Below are 19,097 nucleotides of genomic sequence, written 5' to 3'. Positions count from 1 at the left end.
ATGAGATTTTTCTCAATTAAAACTAAAAGGTTGAGTCCAAAAACCTGAAAACAGCCCCAGAACAAAAGTACACAAAATTTTGTGTATGTTTTGGTCATATTGTGTAAAACGCAAAAAGCTGAAAATGCGAAACACAGTTTTATGAAAAAAGCCCTGAAATGTTGACATAACTCCATTCCCACAGAGAATATTAATGCTTTTACTGCCATCTAGTGGCCAATGGGTCAATATGCAGTCAACAAAATCCCACAAATGACCCAAATTAAATTAAATTAACATATTTTGTCCACTCCACATGAAATATTCAGATGGATTTGTTTTTTAAACACTCATTAATTATAAAAAAAAAAAATAACATCACCCTAAATCCTTGGCTACAAATTTAAAACATATCTGGAGACTGAAGCCTGTTTCCAGAGATAGCAAATCATAAAACTTCAAATGTTGAATTTAGCTGCCTGAAAAGTTAAATCATGTACAACAATTTATTAAAAACAACAACATGATGATAGAATTATAGACACACTCCTTCAAAGTTCACAACATAATGAATTAATTCCTGAAACACTCTCAGTGCCGGAGAGTTTGTGATGCTGAAGCATATTTTTGGACTGTGGGAGGAAGCCAGAGTACCCAGAGAAAACCCACGCATGCACAGGGAGAACATGCAAACTTCATGCAGAAAGATCCCAGGCCCACCCCAGGATTTGAACCAGGGATCTTCTTGCTGCAAGGCGAAAGTGCTAACTACTATATCACTGTGCAGCCCCGAGCTAAACCAACATTACTTTATTTCCATGCCATATGAAGAATGCAAAAAGAGGAGGTGCTCTAGGAACAACATCTGCTCACTGTGAAAGATTATTGAGAGCAGCTTTTTGTGATTTCTATGCAGAACACTATGATGTTTGCTGAGCTGTGCACTATTAAATGACTTAAGAATATGGAATATTGTTACTGTTTATTATTGTTCTCAGGTTCACTGTTAAATCTAAAGAATGCTACTTACTGTATTTTATTGTATTTTAAAATTTACATTGCTGCACAGAACATTTCAGATTATTTTACCACAGATCAAGGGTACAGGTGGTTGTTGTTCACTGTGTATTGGGTAGTACTCATTTTGATTTAGACTGATTCAGCCACAGAACTTTCATTCATATTTCACATGAAGAATCATTTTCAATATTGCCTGCCCTTGCTCTGTTTTTTTCTGCTTTTTTTTAAACTCAATGTTTTTTAATCATCCCTTAATGTTATCTCCATAATAAGATTTTAACAGGCAAAATTCTCTTATATTACACCAGAATGTAGGGAATAGGATCTGTAATTTTCAAAATTTTCTGGGGGAGGACCCCCAGAGCCCCTGTCAGCGTTCTGCACAAACCAAATCTCACTCTAAGGTGTGGTTACAAGTTGGCAGCCTTGCAATCACCAACAGTCTAATTCTTGTGATCCCCAGCAGAGAGTAACCAGGCTTTCCTCTGCTTTTCGTTGATGAAGGGCTTCTTCTCGCCCTGTGTGACTTTAGACCAGCTTCAAGAAGTTGGTTTCGAACTGTCCTTGCTGAACAAGTCCCGTTTCTCCACAGTGCCCACTCATTTTTAAGGTCCCTGGAGGTCTCACGACAATTCCTGACACAGGAACGGATGAGTGACGGTCATCTCTAACCTGGCAATAGCCAGATTAATAATTGTGTAGTACTTGATAGTACTCCACAATGTCAATCTGGGACCGCTCCATGTAAATCCGTTCAGAGAAAAGAGGCACGGATTGGACAATGCAACAGTATGTCCCGCCTCTGACAGGTTTGTTTTTAGCCAATCGCGGCAAACTTTAATATGTCGTCATTGGGTTGCGCGCTGGTGCTATGGTGTGGTCAAAGTAAAACTGACTTAATAGCAGCATCTACACGATCGCAGTCTTTCCCCTCCTATATGACCAACGAGGCGGGCCGCCTCACTGGTATAGGCCACCGCCTCATTACAATTTTGGCGAAATTGCCGCCTCACTGGTCCGCGCCCAAAAAAAACAAACAAATGGAAAGCACCAAGCCACCGGAGCTGTCATTTTTAACTGTGCAGGTCCGCCGGCTGCTCTCCCCCGGTCTCCCCCGCTAGCTGGTCGGCTAACACCTGCTGCCGCTCGTCTGCCCGGGACAAATCACGCACGCACGCACATCCCGCACATTATCCCGCCCCACACACGAATACTGCTGCGTGATTGGCCCGAACCAACTTGGTGCTGTACGAAAAGTGAAGGCGGGAGCGGAGCAAGATGGTTTCTTGAGAGATTTGTGAACTCACAAATATCGCGAGAAATCAACTTGCTGGCAAGGTTAGGTCATCTCATGGGGTAGAAAGACATTCCCTGCCGTGACCAGCTAGCGACTTGGTAGTGCCATGTTAAGCTTGTTTTTTCTTGGTGTAATAAATGGCTGTCTTGGAGATTTTCAGTTTTTTTTACTACCTGTCTCTCACTCATGCCAGTTTCCAGCAGTGCCAAGATGGTTGCATTTGTGGCTTCACATTATTGTTTCGTTTTAGGCATTATGTGAGAGCTGACAATTTATGAGTTGTGCTACGGCTTGAACGTAAGCAGGAAACCACTCTAGGCTTTTGCATGTGCAGTGCTGCTTATAACATGGAATGGCCTCTTATATACCCTGGGAATACAATTAAGGTTGAGCATGTCAAATAAGATATAGGATAGTGGTGCAGGACATGCATGAGGACTGTAAGACAGTGGTGAGGTGTGCTGTAGGTGTGACAGAGGAGTTCAAGGTGGAGGTGGGACTACATCAGGGATCTGCTCTGAGCCCCTTCTTGTTTGCTATGGTGATGGACAGGATGACAGACGAGGTTAGACAGGAGTCTCCATGGACTATGATGTTTGCAGATGACATTGTGATCTGTAGTGAGAGCAGGGAACAGGTGGAGGAGAAGCTAGAGGCGTGGAGATTTGCCCTGGAAAGGAGAGGAATGAAGGTTAGGCGCAGCAAGACGGAGTATCTGTGTGTGAATGAGAGGGACCCAAGTGGAAGAGTGAGGTTACAGGGAGAAGAGATCAAGAAGGTGGAGGATTTTAAGTACTTAGGGTCAACAGTCCAGAGCAATGGAGAGTGTGGAAAGGAGGTGAAAAAGCGTGTACAGGCAGGCTGGAAAGGCTGGAGAAAAGTGTCAGGTGTGATGTGTGATAGAAGAGTTTCAGCTAAAATGAAAGGAAAGGTTTACAAAACTGTGGTGAGACCAGCCATGTTGTTTGATCTGGAGACACTGTCCCTGAGGAAAAGACAGGAGGCAGAGCTGGAGGTAGCAGAACTGAAGATGCTGAGGTTCTCTTTGGGAGTGACCAGGATGGATAGGATCAGGAATGAGTACATCAGAGGGACAGCACATGTTAGAGGCTTTGGAGATAAAGTCAGAGAGGCCAGACTGAGATGGTTCAGATATGTCCAGAGGAGAGAGAGTGAATATATTGGTAGAAGGATGCTGAGTTTCCCATTGACAGGCAGGAGGCCAAGAGGAAGACCAAAGAGGAGGTTTATGGATGTGGTTAAAGAGGACATGAAAGTAGTTGGTGTGAGAGAAGAGGATGCAGAAGACAGGGTTAGATGGAGGCAATTGATTTGCTGTGGCGACCCCTGAAGGGAAAAGCCGAAAGGAAAAGAAGAAGAAGAAGAAGAAGATGTCAAATAGGACATAAAGTATGATCGAATCAGCTGCATTTTTTGTCATGTTCATGGTATTCTTCAGGTAATATACCTTTAGTGGTACCAGGCATTAAAATGAAAAAAGAAACTGAAGAAAACACGGATGGTCTCATAATTACTTCCATGACTATAAATATTTTATTATAAAGTTTACTCCTTCAGTAATCAATTATGCTAAAAGTTCTGAACCTTTTAGGTTTTTCAGTGTATCTGTTAATATTCAGTTATTTTCAATGGTTTAAATTTACAAAAATGTAGAATTTTATTGTTTTCTAAAACTAAAGGGATTAAATCTGAAATCATTTTGAACCTTCCAACTTAAAAGATTTGAAAGATGATTTATAGAGTTCCTCTGTTTGAGTTTTCTCTTTAAAAGCATCTCTCTTTAGCTGGCAGACATCTTATTCTGAGTGCTTCATGTGTCGGTTCAGTGTTGCACATCAATACAGAGCAGAATATGATGAGCTGATGCCTTCGCTGGCCATCGATCTAAAGCTAACGTCTGCGGCCGCCTCAGGTGCAGCAACACACTCGGCTCTCAGGAGGCGACAGACGGAGGAGATTGAGAAGTCGGAGCAAAAACTCCACATTGATCACAACAGCACATCACAGACGATGTCGGAGGCATCAAAAATATCGATCGGGCCGACACCCTCCTCACCTCGGAGGCTGCAGTGGAGATGAACGGGAGGAAGGGAGGCCGAGGTTGTCCCTGGTGGCCTCTTCTCGGAAGACAAAATCCATTATTTCTCCCTTTGATGTCAATGATGGAGGGATTGTGGGGTGAGAAAAGAGGTGGAACAATGCAGGAGTGCTGTTTGGATGAAGCCTCTTGTCCAGAGATGACTTTATTAAAGAGTGTGATGCCAAACAGTGGATAGCAAACACCACGAAACTCATTTTAAAACAGGAACTTTAGGGCTGCCATTTGTCAAATCAGCTCTCACAGAGCAGAATAAAACTCATAAACTCTAATTTCACTGTTCAAAAAGGTACTTCAGCAACTTATTGTGGCACTTTAGTACAGGTCAGAGACTTTGGTGAGATAAAATGACCAAAATGTGGGTGAAGCTCCAAAAATAGCGTCTCCTACATTTTCCAGAATCAGTCATTAACCTTATCTTTCTGGTTAAATCTCTCAGTTTTTACTTCATCACTCAGGATTTCTGTATTTAGCTATAATTCAAAGAGGTATCTTATCAACTGTGAACCTTTTTTCTCAGACTTTAAGCTTCTTAAAGAGCCGCACTGGACAAAGCACGACTGTTTTCACACTCATCTAATATAAATGAGTTGACCTTTATATCTGAAGTGGTTTTTAAGTCTAAAAACATTAACTGCAGAATCCATTCAACCCAGTCAGATAAATCCAAACCGAAATTTACGACCGATAATCATTTCTGGGGCTGCTTTTTTTTCCGCCCCTGCAGAGAACACCACGCAAATATGACCTCTGACCTCTAACCTCTGCACCCTTCACCCTGCACGACTTTACACACAAGCATTTCTAATGAATGATGGTCTTTAAAAAATACAGAGTATCTCAAGCACCTTAATGGCATAATCTGCTCCTGACTTTTCATTCAGTGCCTCCAATAACATGAAATATTACGCTTTACTTCAAAAACTACACAGACTAACATGATAACTAAATGCATGTTAATTTAATACCGCGACTGCTTTTTGATTTATTTTGCACCACATCTCTTTTAAATGTTAGATTTTTCATTCAATAATTGTACACATTTTATTTTCAGAGTAGGTTGAGGGGGGTGTTGATCCCAGTCTGCTCTGGGGCAGAAGGCAGTGAGGTCATCTGTCCACCACAAGACCTGTCAGTCGGGCCTGTTTGCTTAAGAACGCATTGTAAATCAGTCATGACATGACAATAGCTGTTATTGAAAGCCAAATGCTTCCCACCCAGCTTTGTATACACACTGAAATTATGGGCTCCTGTTGCTATGTGACCTTTAGCGGCCCATGTAGGCTCATTCAGACATCTTAACGTGATTTATTCCCAACCGGTCAGACTCAGACATCTAATTAGATCATTAGACAAAGCCCGCATTCATAAACATCCTAATTGGAGCCAATGAAGAGGAGTTGGGGTCTCCGGGTTTCGCCAGCAGGATCGGGCCATGATGAGCTCTTCCTGAACTGGGAAGTCAGCGCCTTGTTTACGTTAGAAGGAGATGGATCAGGAACAACCTGTCAGGCCATTTCCTCTGTAGATTTTTTTTTTTTTGCTTTTGGGCTTGAGGGAACCTGCCCAACCCCCTCTGGCACAAACACAAACACAGACATGGTCGAGAGGAAGATAACGTGTCTCATATCTAACAAGCAGCTCCAGAGCAATTTGTTTTCAGTGAAGTGAGCAAACAGGATCTGGTCTCTCCTCCTTGGATGAATGTGATTACTGGTGGAGGCAAATCTGGCACAACTCACAATTAGGCCTCCTTAGGAAGCGACTGATGTGCTTACTGCAGTGTATTGTATTTCGGCACAATTAGGCTGGTTTGTGCATAGGAAATTAGTCATTTAACAGGTGATTTAGTGTCATAGATGTTTGGCTGTCTGATTGTTGAATCCAGGAAGATAAAATTTAAATTCAAAAGCAACTAAAAAGCCACTGAGTTACCCACTGGATAGCTCTATCATGCTGCACAATATTGTTCTGCTGAACTCTATTTTTTCCAGTAAATTTAACAAGCCTCAGTAGCAGTTTGATTTAAAGTGAATATTTAACATTTTGAGATGTTAAAAACATCAGAGGTAAATGAAACTTTCTCATTCTGATAGAATAAACATTCTTTTTAAACTCAATATTCCTTGAATCAAATTTTCTGTATCTTTATTGTTCATTTCACGGGTGTTTTTTGAGCTACTCAACACTTTCACCAGCAGGTGGCAGCACAATACAACTGTAGCGTCTCTTCGTCGTACTGACGTTTCAGCCTTCTGTAGAGTTTGGACCACATGAGATTTTCTTGTGTGCATCTATTTGGTCATGGTAATTGAGTTTATAAAAGATAAAGGCAGGTCATGGTAATTGAGTTTATAAAAGATAAAGGCATAACATTTGTGAATAAACAGACCTCATCAATGCACACTTGCAGTTTTACGCACACACTTGCAGTTTTTTTTTTTTAGCATTTCCAAACTTTAAACCACAGTTGAGTGACAGTTTAGATGTTCCACAGTGTCACAGGATAAACGGACCACACACTGCACAGCCGTAATTACCTTTATGCGCGCTGCAGAGGGTGTCAGCCTGCAGCTTGTCCCCTTCTGACGCCTTAATTAGAAGCCTCAGGCGTCTCCATACGCTCCATCGTAAATAGTTCATCTCATTAGGAGTAAATTGAACTTAACGTGTTCTATTGCCATGACAAAGACGATTTCTTCTTTAACTTCTGGTGTTTTTCTTTATCTGCGGAAGACTCTGGTGACAAGCAAATTAAGTCAGAAGTGAAGAAATGATCTTCATCCACTGGCACTGAAGCACCAAAAAAAAAAAAAAAAAAAAAAAAAAAAAGAAGCAAGGAAATGATGGTTTAAAGAGGATTTTAAGTTCATTTGTGAAAAACAAACAAACAATAGGATTGAGTACGTATTTAATCCAGATCAGGATTTAAACAGGGCAATCAAGTCAAGAGTTAATACCAAATCTGCAGTGCACGGAGCATCAGACTAAGAAGACCACCTGTGGTTCCTGTTTCGCTGCTGATTCTGTTCTCTTGGTCTCACAGCCTGATTCTGTGGAGGTTTAATAGAGCTCATCTCATGTGACCACAAAGGGAGATTTACAACTTTTAGTTACATATAAATGCATCTACAGCTGCCATGAGTGAACCATTACACACAGAAGTTGGAGCAGCTTGTGCGTCCTGCAGCAGTGCTTTAGATTCAAAGTTTACAGATGACAGTTTTTTTGTTTTGTTTTGGTGACAATGACCAGAAAGCACGAGTAAACATTCAATAAAAGTCGTTTATTCTCAAAATAAAATCTTCTATCAAAGTGGAAATTATACATATGTACAGTCTCGTAAAATTCCATATACAAATGTACAATATATGTACACCAATAATTATATAAATACACTTTTAATGCAAACCCGTATGAGACAGTATTAAGGCATTGATTAATGTACGTATAAATCCACGTTTTGGACAAAACAGAGCGGCCTCGTTGTGAAATGTGGCGTTTAAGACACAGCGGTTCTTTACAGTAAGAAGAAGAGCCTCGGCTGCACCGTGTAACCTATCGACAAGGGGGATCTTGTCAGCTGTACGCATTCAATTAAGCTCAGATAAGACTCTGCATTCTTCGTGCCAGGTACATTGTTCTGCTGCTGACAGCCTCATTATTTAAAGAGAAGCCATTAGGCGCTCATTAATGTGCTAATTACAACACGCTGATGGACAATCCCAACACAATTAGTCACCCTCCTCCCCCTTCCACCGCTGCTCTATTCAACCCATCATTTGGATAAGGCAAAGGAAGTTCAAACTGAACTTAATAACAAGCAGAATCGAGCGTAAATTCAACAAACAGTTCACATTAGGGGAGTGCTCAAGACCAAAAGTATCAAATTGGCAGTTTGGAGACACGTTTTTTCATAATTTAGCAAATAAAATCAGTTTTTACGCGACGTTGTCCCCATAAAAAAGAGCTGATATGCGCTGGTTTTTAAAGTCTTTAGTGTCAAATGACAGAAGACGCATTTGATCAAACCCGGGACAGAGGCATCTGTTTGGGGCAGGACACGGAGCTGGCCGTTCCGGACCTCCAGGTGAGTCCAGTGCTCACGTCGCTGTACATGGATCCGGCGGAGGCTTTACTCCCCCAGCAGCACCGTGTACAGAAAGTCCTCCAGGAGTCCAAGGTTTTCCCGGACCAGATCCACGCTCCGGAGGTGATCCCCACCAGGAGGCACATAAAGTATTTGAGCATGAACACGGCGTAGTCCGGCCGCTGCCTGCTCGGGTCCGTCATACAAGTACAGTTGTGCGTAATTTCCCACGTCTGTCTGTTGTGCTGCTCGTAAAAGTAACAGGCCACTATGACGGTGGCCGGGACGGTGTACAGAACCGTGAACACTCCGATCCGGATCATCAGCCGCTCCAGCTTGTCAGTCTTGGTGCCGCCTTGCTTGATAACACTCCTGATCCGGAAGAGCGATACGAACCCGGCGAGCAGAAACATGGTGCCGATGAACAGGTAGATGACCAGAGGTGCCAACACGAACCCACGCAGGTTGTCCAGATTCTGGTTGCCCACGTAGCAGATCCCAGCCACGGAGTCCCCGTCCACTGAGCTCAGAGCCAAAACAGCGATGGACTTCATGCTGGGGATGAGCCAGGCGGCCAGGTGGAAGTACTGTGCGTAACTGGCGATGGCCTCGTTGCCCCACTTCATACCAGCAGCCAGGAACCAGGTGAGGGACAGAATCACCCACCAGATCGAGCTGGCCATGCCGAAAAAGTAGATGAGCAGGAAGACGATGGTGCAGAGCGCAGGACCTGTGGTTTCATAGTGGATGTGGTCAGCGCCGTTCTCCGTGTTACAAGCCACTTCCTCATGTCCAGCGATCAGTCTGACAATATATCCAACGGATACGAACATGTAGCAGGCGGACAGGAATATGATGGGGCGCTCCGGGTACTTAAACCTCTCCATGTCGATGAGAAAAGTCGCCACAGTGGCGAAAGTGGAGATGAAGCACAGTACGGACCAGAGGCCGATCCAGAAGGTGGTGAAAGTCCTCTCCTCCGGGGAAAAGTAAGGGTTGTGGCACGGCATGGCACAGTTCAAGATCTGTCCCGTTTTGACGCGGTTGTGCAGCGGGTGTCCGTTGGTCACCGGCACCATGGGCGCGCGGCAGAAGCACCCCGGCTCACACGCAGACGCCGCTGGTTTGTGTTTACCGGGGATGCCACGACCGTAGCCACTCTTCTTCTTGGTGTTGTACGGCTTCACGGGCCGGTTGGTGGGTTTCGCCACCACCGGAGACACGGTGGTGGTCTGGCTGCGGTTGTAGTCCATGCACAGCGTGTCCTGGTCGCCCTGCTCGGGCAGCAGGTCGCACCTCATCCGGTCCGGCCACGGGAAGCCGTACTGCCTCATGAGAGGAGCGCAGCCAGCTTTGGCCCGCTCACACACGCTCCTGCACGGCGGCAGCGGCTTCTTGTAGTCCTCCAGGCAGATCGGCGTGTACATGCTGCAGAGGAAGAAGCGCAAGTCCGGGGAACACTTGATCTCCACCAGCGGCCAGAACTGGTGCACCTCCAGGCCAGCTTCATCCTGCGTGTCGTGGTTGAACTGGTTGGGCATGTAGGTGTGATTGTAGCCGATACCTTTGCAGAGAGGCACGGATATCTCCTGGCACTGGAGCTCTTTGGCCGCCATGCAGCCGTGCAGGACGAGGGCGAGCAGCGCGCACCATCCCGGGATGCTCCTCTCCTCCATCGTTGTTTTTTCTGTGCGCGATTCGTCCCCGACAAAAGAAAAAAAGTGACAGCGAACTTGCGCTTTGCAAGCAGGCTGCAAGTCCGATTAATCCCGCAGCGCTGCTGAACTCATGCTAGTGCGCAGACAGTTTGACGGGCTTCGGCGTGCGTAATATCCAAAACAAGCGTCTCACTCTCAGTCTGAGGAAAGCAGCAGCCTGCCGTCGCTCCTTTGTGTCGGTGCAGCGCCGCGTCTCTCTTTGCATGCTCTGTAGCCGGTGGGTGCGTTGGGTTTTATACAGCAGGGGCCGAGGACACTCCCCCAGCCTGGGCGGGGAGGGAGAGTAAGTCAAGTCAATCAGGAGTTCCTTCTATAGGTGTTTGTTTAAAATTTTCACCCTCGAGGAAGGGTTACAATCACTTTGTCCTTGTTTACGCCCCCACAGCCCCTGCAAACACACAAATTCACACACTGCCCTTAACAAACAAGGACAGGGGGCAATGATAGCTACAATAGGTGCTTTATGAAGGAATGTAATTAGGAGTGTAAACTAACATGAAGTCAGCGTGTGAGGTTTTGGGTCAAAAGGATGCAAAATGTTCCTGGGTTCACCAAAGCGTTTTTGATATGCATGAAGTAATGAAGCAGCCAGAAAATAGTTTTTAGCTGCATTTCTTAACATTTTGAAGTTTTTAAAAGTTTTCATTTGCACTAGAATGCAAAGTGAAATTAACAATTGTTGCAAAAGCATGGAGATATTCACTAGTAAATTAATTTCTACGACAAGTTCCACTTATATTTGAAAGAAATCCCTTGAATCTAATGTTGCCAGAATGTTTTAAGGATGTTTTTCCTTTCAAATAATGTTCCCATGAGGTTAAAATGAACTATGACAGTACACTTCACCTTTCAGAGGCTGTTTGGAGGATGCTGTCAGATTATTGTGCATGATAACTAAAGAAGAATGTTTTCAAAACAATATTCAAAGCATGTTTTCAAGATATTATCAAGGCCTCTGATGACCGATAGTGGTTTTATAAAACATTCCTGTAATGCGACGTATTAACAAAAGTAGAGCATTGTTCAGAACGTTCTCTGCAAAACGTTCCCACAATATGACATGATAACAAAAAAGGAAGGATTTGGTCAATGCAATGTTTTCAGAGAATGATATAAGAACATTTTTTGAGCATCTTTAGAGAACTTTATTGTGCCTTTTAGAAGAGTATTCCAAGGAATAAAGGAAAACATCCACTGAAAACATTACTAGAACCTTGCAGAACTTCCTTAGAACACTTTTAGAACATACAATCTGGCTTTATGACCTTTTATCTTGTAATTTTGTATTCAAAGTGTGATTTTATTTTGAACATCTGGATAGGTCCAGATTATCAAATAAACTCATTAATGAACTAAAATGTGAATCGCTTTACAAGTGTATCCTGTTTGGAGTTTCTTTTTTAATTATTTACAATCTTATAAGTCATTCAGTGAATCAAACAAGAGGTCTTCCAATCCCAACTCACACATAGAGGAGAGTAAAGCATCTTTACTGTCATTATTGGGGTTTAAATAACTGACAAACAGTTTGATGGTGACAGAACCACAGGAAGGAGGAAGTCATTTGGTTCAGTAACAGTTTAAAAGCATTTGGAGACACCAGATCCTTTGCATGCCAATTGCAAACCAATTTTCCGTGTGACCCACGAGCTTCAGTTTGATGATAAGTTTGAGAAAAGCCAATTTATTCATCGCCTGTCAGCGGATGACTCTAAAAGCCACAAGGGAGCACTAGTTTGATACTGTCCGTCAGTCACCCTCCACTGCAGGGAGAGAGACTCCCCGTCTTCTTTTAGGGAGACCGACAATGGGAAAATGTGCAGAGTTGGATGTACGTGTGAGAGAAGAAGCGTCTGCATGCCGATGTGCAGCAGGAATACAGGGAGGCTGTGTGTGGTGAGGGAGGTTACTGTGGTCTTGTTAGCCCGCAGCAGGGAGTCGTCTTGGTCTAAAGGGAGGGGGCAGTTTGTCTTAACACCGGTGCCAATGTTTCACTCAGAGCATGCTGGGCCGGCGATTAATGCGACGCACCGCTGGCCTAACAAACAGGACAGTGTGTGTGTGTGCAAACAGTTTCAGCCCAAAGGAAATAAGCTAACATGGGCAGATGCAGCATTGTGATAGCACTAATTAAAGTCATTCACACTTCTTATTGGATTCAACCGCTTCAAATGGAGCTGAGACAGTTTGGCAGACCGGCGGCATGCTTCCAATCCACAGGTTTTTATCAGAACTAATTAGCCCCAAACTCCAGTATTTGCAAAAGGATGCTTGTTTTTAGCTCAGTTTGGGGTCTCAGATGGGGTGGGGTTGAAAAGGCTGTTTCTGTGAGAGCGAACCAAACCTTTTCTAAACTCAGCTTAAGATTCTCTTCTGTTAGTCCCTGTATTCTACTGTTTGGCAAACATTTATCTGGTGGAAAAGAGGAGCAAATCAGTCGATAACAGAATAAACATTTGATATTCACCAAGGTGTAGTATTTGTTATTTATGAAAAATGAGGATAACACACTAGTTCATAAGTGTGCATTCACCGGTATATGTAAGATATGAGGATTTTTTTTTTCTCTGCTAAGTCAACCTAAGTCCAGTTTCACTTCTTAGTCCTGCACAACAGACAACATATCACACAACTCTCGGTTTTTCTGAAGAAAAACTGTGAAAAAAGATTATTTCACAGGCAAAAACATTGAGAAGCTGTAGGAACTGTTATATCGAAAGTGCAAACAGAACAGACAGAAGTCAAAGTTGTAAAATTACTGTTTAATTAAAAAAAAACCAATAATGCTTTCACTTTACATCAGTGCCTACCGACTTTTCAGGCTCTTTCACTAATGCTGAACAGCTCATTTTTTCAAGTGTTTTTTCCAGTTGAAACAAGAGCTTCTCGGTGCTTTGGAGCAGTTTCACAGCGATGGCGCTGTTGGTGTCAACTTCTGGGCAGGATCACTCATCATGCTGCCTAATTTCTGCAGAATTTTTTCCCATAGTAACAAGAAAAAAACAGTATTTACAGTGTCTTTCTTATCGATTTTAATAATTCGGGATTTTTGTTAATTTCCCCATTAAAACCAAGCTTATGCAGGTCTAGTGTTTCTCACAACTTCACCAAAATGCTACTTTCACAACATTTTGTTCGAAGAGAAAGAACATTTTTCTCATGGCTGAAGGAGAATCCTCAGACATTCCCATGCATGTGCAGGCTACTTTCTGGGCCCGGTCCAGATGCCTCACGCTGGGCCAGCCGTCTCCAGCCGAGCTGTGAACTGCAGGTGAAAGTTGCAGGAAACAGGTGCCTCCTCCTCCCGCCAAGGGGAACAAAATAGCAGACTGAGCATCAGTTACACCAATCGCTGTCTATCAGAGTGGAACCCGTATTGATTAACAAGGCTGATAGACTTGGTGGCCCCAGCCACCAACTGTCGACTACGCCTCCCACCCTCTGTGTGCAACAGTGATAGTGGGTTTAGGGTTACACCCTGGCCCCCTGCATACCAAATTTAAAAGGGTGGAAATGGAATTACTGCATCTGTTTAGAAGTCAATTTCTGCATTCTCAAGGCTGCCCACTCCACCACTCCTCTATCTTGCCTCCCTTCCTTGCCTCTCTCCTGCTTTCACCCCGATCTTTCCCCCTGATTCTCCCAGGGCTCTCAAAGTTCATGACGCCAAAGAAAAAGGCGGGCAGGCGGGTGGGGGGGTTTCTCACAGAGTTACTGAGGCGTGCTGTGAAACTCTGAAATGTTTGTCTTTGTAACCTCCTCATGGGAAGCTTGGCCTCATGGTACTCTCAAACTCTTCCGTCCTTTCTGTCGTATTATGCGCTAAAACTGAGCTCATGAACACTGGGCTCATTAATATTGACTTGTGCCATTGTGGGGAAAGATCTGAATCCTCCTGAGAGGCAAGGTGGAGATGGCGATGTGGCAGTTTTTACAGCTGTAGCAGGTGTGCAAGACAGAAATGTAGTATTATTTATAGAGCAGGTTATGAAAAGAAATGGCAAGAATACCCAACAGAAATAAAAGTGAAAATTTTTACATATCAAATTGTTTGCCAAAGCTCCATTAGCAGGTTAGCAGCTTTAGGAACGCATCAACAAACGCAAGATCCTTTTTATTTTGAACCAGCGCATAACTGGCTCGAAGGACGAAGCTTTTGTGGGTGTAGCTGTTAGAGACTGTTAAAGTCTGACTATAGCCTCATTTCCACATAGTTTGGCTACATGTCTGTTTAATGTACAGACGTTTTCTCTCAATACTTGGTGATCATTGACTGTAATGTACACAGTGAATACCTAATGCTAACCCCTACACATAGCTTGACTTCATGTTGGTAAACCTGTATAATGCAGATATTTTCTCTCAACACATGGTGATCATTGATGGAACTGTACACAGTAGATAAGCTAAGCTGTCCCCTTCGATAGCTCAGTTGGTAGAGCGGAGGACTGTAGGAGAAATGTGCTGATATCCTTAGGTCGCTGGTTCAATTCCGGCTCGAAGGAGGAGGATTTTGTGAATGTAGCCTTTAGAGACTGTAAAACAGCAGGTTTTATCCCCCGAGTTTACATCTAGTGAGGCAGACTATCACCTCTTCTCCACATAACTTGACTTCATGTCCATAAATCTGCATAATCTTGACATGTTCCTGCAGCACATGGTGATCATTGATGGAAGTGCACACAGTAAGCTGTAGTCTGTTTGCTTCGATAGCTCAGTTGGTAGAGTGGAGGACTGTCAGAGAGATGTGTTGACATCCTTAGTTTGCTGGTTCAAATCCAGCTTGAAAAAGAAGACTTTTGTGGACTAACTTAAACAAAGTCTCTGTGCTTTGAACACATCTGTCCATGTGATCTGCTGAAGCACTGCATCACTGATAATTCGGTATGTCCTATGAGGTGGCTAAGAAACTGCATAAATACACAACTGATACCAGTGGTGACTAATAAACTATCTTAATACTGTTTGACTGCTCCAGATATATTTTGCCAAATATACAATAAGAGTTTGCAAAGCAGAAAACTGTATACATAAATATTATTGGCTGTGTTTCATTTTATGTCAGCTTTTCGCAGATCAAATGCAAGCTATTTTCTCACACGTTAATCATTTATTGGTATTATACACAGTAAAATACAGCAATACTCATCCCTTCGATAGCTCAGTTGGTAGAGCGGAGGATTGTAGGAGAAGCATGCCGATATCCTCAGGTCGCTGGTTCAAACCCGGCTCGAAGGAGGAGGCTTTTATCAGGGACCATGAATCAAAAAACTCTGTGTCATTAAATGTAATCTATCTCTGACAATTACACGTGTAAGACAAGTGAATGTCAATATACTGAATGAATCTCTCACTGGAAGCATTTCTATTTCTAAGTATTTATTGTACTTAAGTTTTTCTTATTTGACTTTTAGTTGTGTATACAGTGAACCAATGATCTTGTCCCCTTCGATAGCTCAGTTGGTAGAGCGGAGGACTGTAGGAGGAATGTGCTGATATCCTTAGGTCGCTGGTTCAATTCCGGCTCGAAGGAGGAGATTTTGTGGGTATAGCTGTTGGAGACCATGAATCGGCTAAAACTATTCTGAGGTTGATGTTAGAAATGAAAAAAATGGTGGATTTTATACATACATACAGTGAGTCAGACGATTGCATCTTTATCACATAGCTTAGCTTCTTTTCTGCAAATCCATGTACTGTGGCCCCTGGTGTTAAACGCAAACAAATGCAGATGGATAGGTACTTTACCGCAGCCATAAGAGAGAGGCTAATCAGAGGCTATTGGTGTTGACCATCCAGTTTTATGGAATATGTGCTCTAGCCACTAAAACAGGAAGAGTATATACATACATGAAGAAAAACAAGAGGAAGAGGTCATGCTGTCACATGTGGAGCTGTGTTGGTGAAATATTGTGTTACAGGATGTATGGATCACTAGAGAATGTGTGTTCTCTGTATGTTACACAACTAGCATGTGCTAAACTAGTTTCCTTTTTAATCATAATTGACTGTCTACATTTTCAAACAACTGAACAGACTGTTGGCTAATTTAGTATTCCAAATTCCTGCCGCACACTGTCTGTCCCATCTGTAATCTACTGTGAAAATTCAAATATTTCAATGTACTTGAGACAAATTTTGGACCAGAAAAAAACAGAAGGACAAAATCTGAGATCACAGTGGTTATCATAGGAATTAATGGCATTCAAGTTGATTTGTATATGAACACAGAGCTATGTGGACATGAGGCATCAGTGTTTCACGGCACGTGTCATGTTGTACAGAGCTTGCTGCATGTCAGCTCGACGGGAAATGCCTCTCTCATATTTCCCAGCATTTAATCTACTGTTTCCTGACAGCTTCTGGCAGCAAATGACAAGGCGCTACAAGTGTGTGTTACACCCAAGCATCATTTGCTGGCTGACAGAAATGATGACATTTGACCAGCTGAAGATTAATAGAGGGAAGTGAAAATAACTTCAGTCTGTTTTTTCCAATTTTGTGCTGCTGAAATAAAAGAAAGTTTCGAGCCAGAAAAAGAAATGAAGCCCTCAAGAGGTTTTCAGGAGCTATATTTCAAACTTGCATTCATGTACAGATTGCATAACAGAACAAATGACATTGCTTAAGATACAATCACCTTCTCTGAACACATGAAAACAAGTCGCGCTCTTCACGGCGTCTCATTCTGCAGGCACCAATAACCAACCTGACCCAATTTCATTAAAAAAAAAGGCATCTCCTCCTGAATATCTCTCTGAAGCAGGCAATTAAATAAATATTTAAATAAAATGTCGCCTTGGTCCCCAGGGTAATTTGGTTGATTTAAAACTTCATGTGTGTATCGGAGGAGAGGCCTGAGCGTAATTAGATCTGATGTATGACTGCGAGATAAGACGACGAGGCCCCCACTGACTTCTGAAGATGTTTACTTTCTTTAAGTTTGGACGCAGTCTTTTAGACGCCACCCTTGATCTCGAAGGGAATGCTGCTGTCGCCGAGTTCTCACTGGCTGGATAAATAATCGGCATATAAATAACTATATGAACAGCTTCAGGAAGATCCATGTATCCATTTTGGGTAAAACCATGCAGTGATTCCATAGCATGGATGATTCAGGTTTTGGACGTGTCATCTGCTCTGACTTATTACTGAACAGCTTGAAAATTCAATTCACTTAAATTCAGTTTTACTTATATACCACAGCTATACAACATACTATAGGATCATATTGGGGCACTAAGGTGAAGGCTTTAAAAAACATTACATTAGAAAGAGGAACACGTGAAATCCAGACATTTTCTCTGAGTAGCTCTTTGGCAACAGTGACAAACAAAACTCTCCTTTGGCAGAACCAGGTTTAGGGAAGGCAGACACCTGCATCAACTGGTTGGGGTGTGGGTAAAGGGGGTAGAGAAAGGAATTTTAGATAGAAATCAGATTTAAAGGGCATAAGAGATCCGATATAGTCTGGGGAAGTTGGTGAGACCCACACAGCCTACAGGAAAATTGACACAAAGTTGGTGACTTACAACGGTGGGATATATGGAAAAAGGAAGAGTGCATCATGGGAAGTCCCCCAGTAGTGTAAACTTACAGCAGCATAACTGTGGGACAATTCAGTGTCATCTGAGATTTGACAGCAGGGGACAGTTTTAGGTGTAATTTTAAGAGTAGAGAGGGTTTCTGCTGGCCAAACTGGGAGGTGATTCTACAACAGAGGAGCTGATAACTGAAGGGTCTTCCTCCCATTCTGCTTCTGGAAACTCTGGGAACCACAAGTAAACCTGCAGTCTGAGAGTGAAGCGCTCTGCTGAGATATTATGGTACAATAAGGTTTTGAAGATAGGATGGAGCTTGGTCATTAAGAGTTTAATTTGTATGGAAAAGGATTTTAAATTGTTTCCTCGATCTTGCAGGAGATCTTGAAGCTAATATAGAAGAAATGTAACCTCTTTTGCTGGTTCCTGTCAGAACTGTGGTTGTGGCATTTTAGATGAGTTTTTCAGAGAATTATTGAGAAGTGTGGATAATAAGGAGTCACAATAGTCCAGCCTACAAGCTACAAATGCATGGACTAGTTTTTTTGTCTCCATTTTGACAATATTGTAAAAGTAAAGGAAGGCCTTCTTCGACTTTTTGTGTGAGCTAAAAGACATATCCCAATTGAAAATAACTGCAAGGTTTCTCACGGTAGTACCGGATGTCAATGCAATGCCGTCCTGAGTAACTATCCGGTTAGAGAGTGAGTTTCTGAGGTGTTTGGGGTCAAATACAATAACCAGTTTTATCTGAATTTAGAAGAAGGCTACAAGTCATCCAGGCCTTCATGCCCATTCAGCACTCAAATTTCTTTTTCTTCTCGTCAGAAGAGAGAGCACCACGAAGAAATTAGCTTTCCTTTGGTATCAGCAGTTTGTTTAATGTGTTTATTGACTTTTTCGTGACTCATCATGGAGTGGAAGTCTTGAATTGTCTGGCCATGACTAAGGAAAACTTCAATTCCTGGTCATGTGCGTCCCATTTTCCAGCTCGTGGTCAGTGATGGATGGACGATTCCTCCCTCCCTCCCTTCCTTCCTTCCCTTCACAGGTTGGATTCCTCAGCAGTTGTCCTGCATGTTTCCTTAGAGACAGACTACTGATCAGCCCGAGGTGGGTCCTGAGGCTTAAAGCAGTCACCCTTAACACACACACAACACAACACACAGCCTGACAGTGTCCCTGTGTTGACAGAGTGTGTATTGTATTGGCTCACCTTCCTTCCGCTCATTAGCCAGAGCAAACACTGACATTAATCCCTCCCATCCAATCAGTCTGTGGCAGGGCAGGACCATGACAGCCAAGTCTCTGTTAGCCAACCTCCTGAAACCAA

The 19,097-nt window shown here is 43.0% G+C and overlaps 1 protein-coding gene and 4 non-coding genes across 5 annotated transcripts; 4 read left to right on the top strand and 1 right to left on the bottom strand.

The window, feature by feature from the left end:
* Nucleotides 1-7,686: 7,686 nt before the first annotated feature.
* LOC110966636 (frizzled-8-like) lies at nucleotides 7,687-10,442 on the bottom strand. Its single transcript, XM_022216072.2, has one exon. It carries the CDS (start codon nucleotides 10,179-10,181, stop codon nucleotides 8,442-8,444), a length of 1,740 nt encoding a protein of 579 aa, XP_022071764.1. The 5' UTR covers nucleotides 10,182-10,442; the 3' UTR covers nucleotides 7,687-8,441.
* A 4,198-nt stretch (nucleotides 10,443-14,640) lies between these two features.
* Nucleotides 14,641-14,728, top strand: trnay-gua (transfer RNA tyrosine (anticodon GUA)). Its single transcript is given in 2 exon segments — nucleotides 14,641-14,677; nucleotides 14,693-14,728. It is a non-coding gene; the product is annotated as a tRNA-Tyr (tRNA).
* A 198-nt stretch (nucleotides 14,729-14,926) lies between these two features.
* On the top strand, nucleotides 14,927-15,014 carry trnad-guc (transfer RNA aspartic acid (anticodon GUC)). The gene is given in 2 exon segments: nucleotides 14,927-14,963; nucleotides 14,979-15,014. It is a non-coding gene; the product is annotated as a tRNA-Asp (tRNA).
* A 359-nt stretch (nucleotides 15,015-15,373) lies between these two features.
* Nucleotides 15,374-15,461, top strand: trnay-gua (transfer RNA tyrosine (anticodon GUA)). Its single transcript is given in 2 exon segments — nucleotides 15,374-15,410; nucleotides 15,426-15,461. It is a non-coding gene; the product is annotated as a tRNA-Tyr (tRNA).
* Nucleotides 15,462-15,668: 207 nt separating this feature from the next.
* trnay-gua (transfer RNA tyrosine (anticodon GUA)) lies at nucleotides 15,669-15,756 on the top strand. The gene is given in 2 exon segments: nucleotides 15,669-15,705; nucleotides 15,721-15,756. It is a non-coding gene; the product is annotated as a tRNA-Tyr (tRNA).
* The last annotated feature ends 3,341 nt before the right edge of the window (nucleotides 15,757-19,097 follow it).

This window comes from Acanthochromis polyacanthus, chromosome 9 (assembly GCF_021347895.1).
Source record: "Acanthochromis polyacanthus isolate Apoly-LR-REF ecotype Palm Island chromosome 9, KAUST_Apoly_ChrSc, whole genome shotgun sequence".
Taxonomy (NCBI): domain Eukaryota; kingdom Metazoa; phylum Chordata; class Actinopteri; family Pomacentridae; genus Acanthochromis; species Acanthochromis polyacanthus.
Note: the sequence above shows the minus strand (reverse complement) of the source record. Positions and strands in the feature narration are given on the sequence as shown.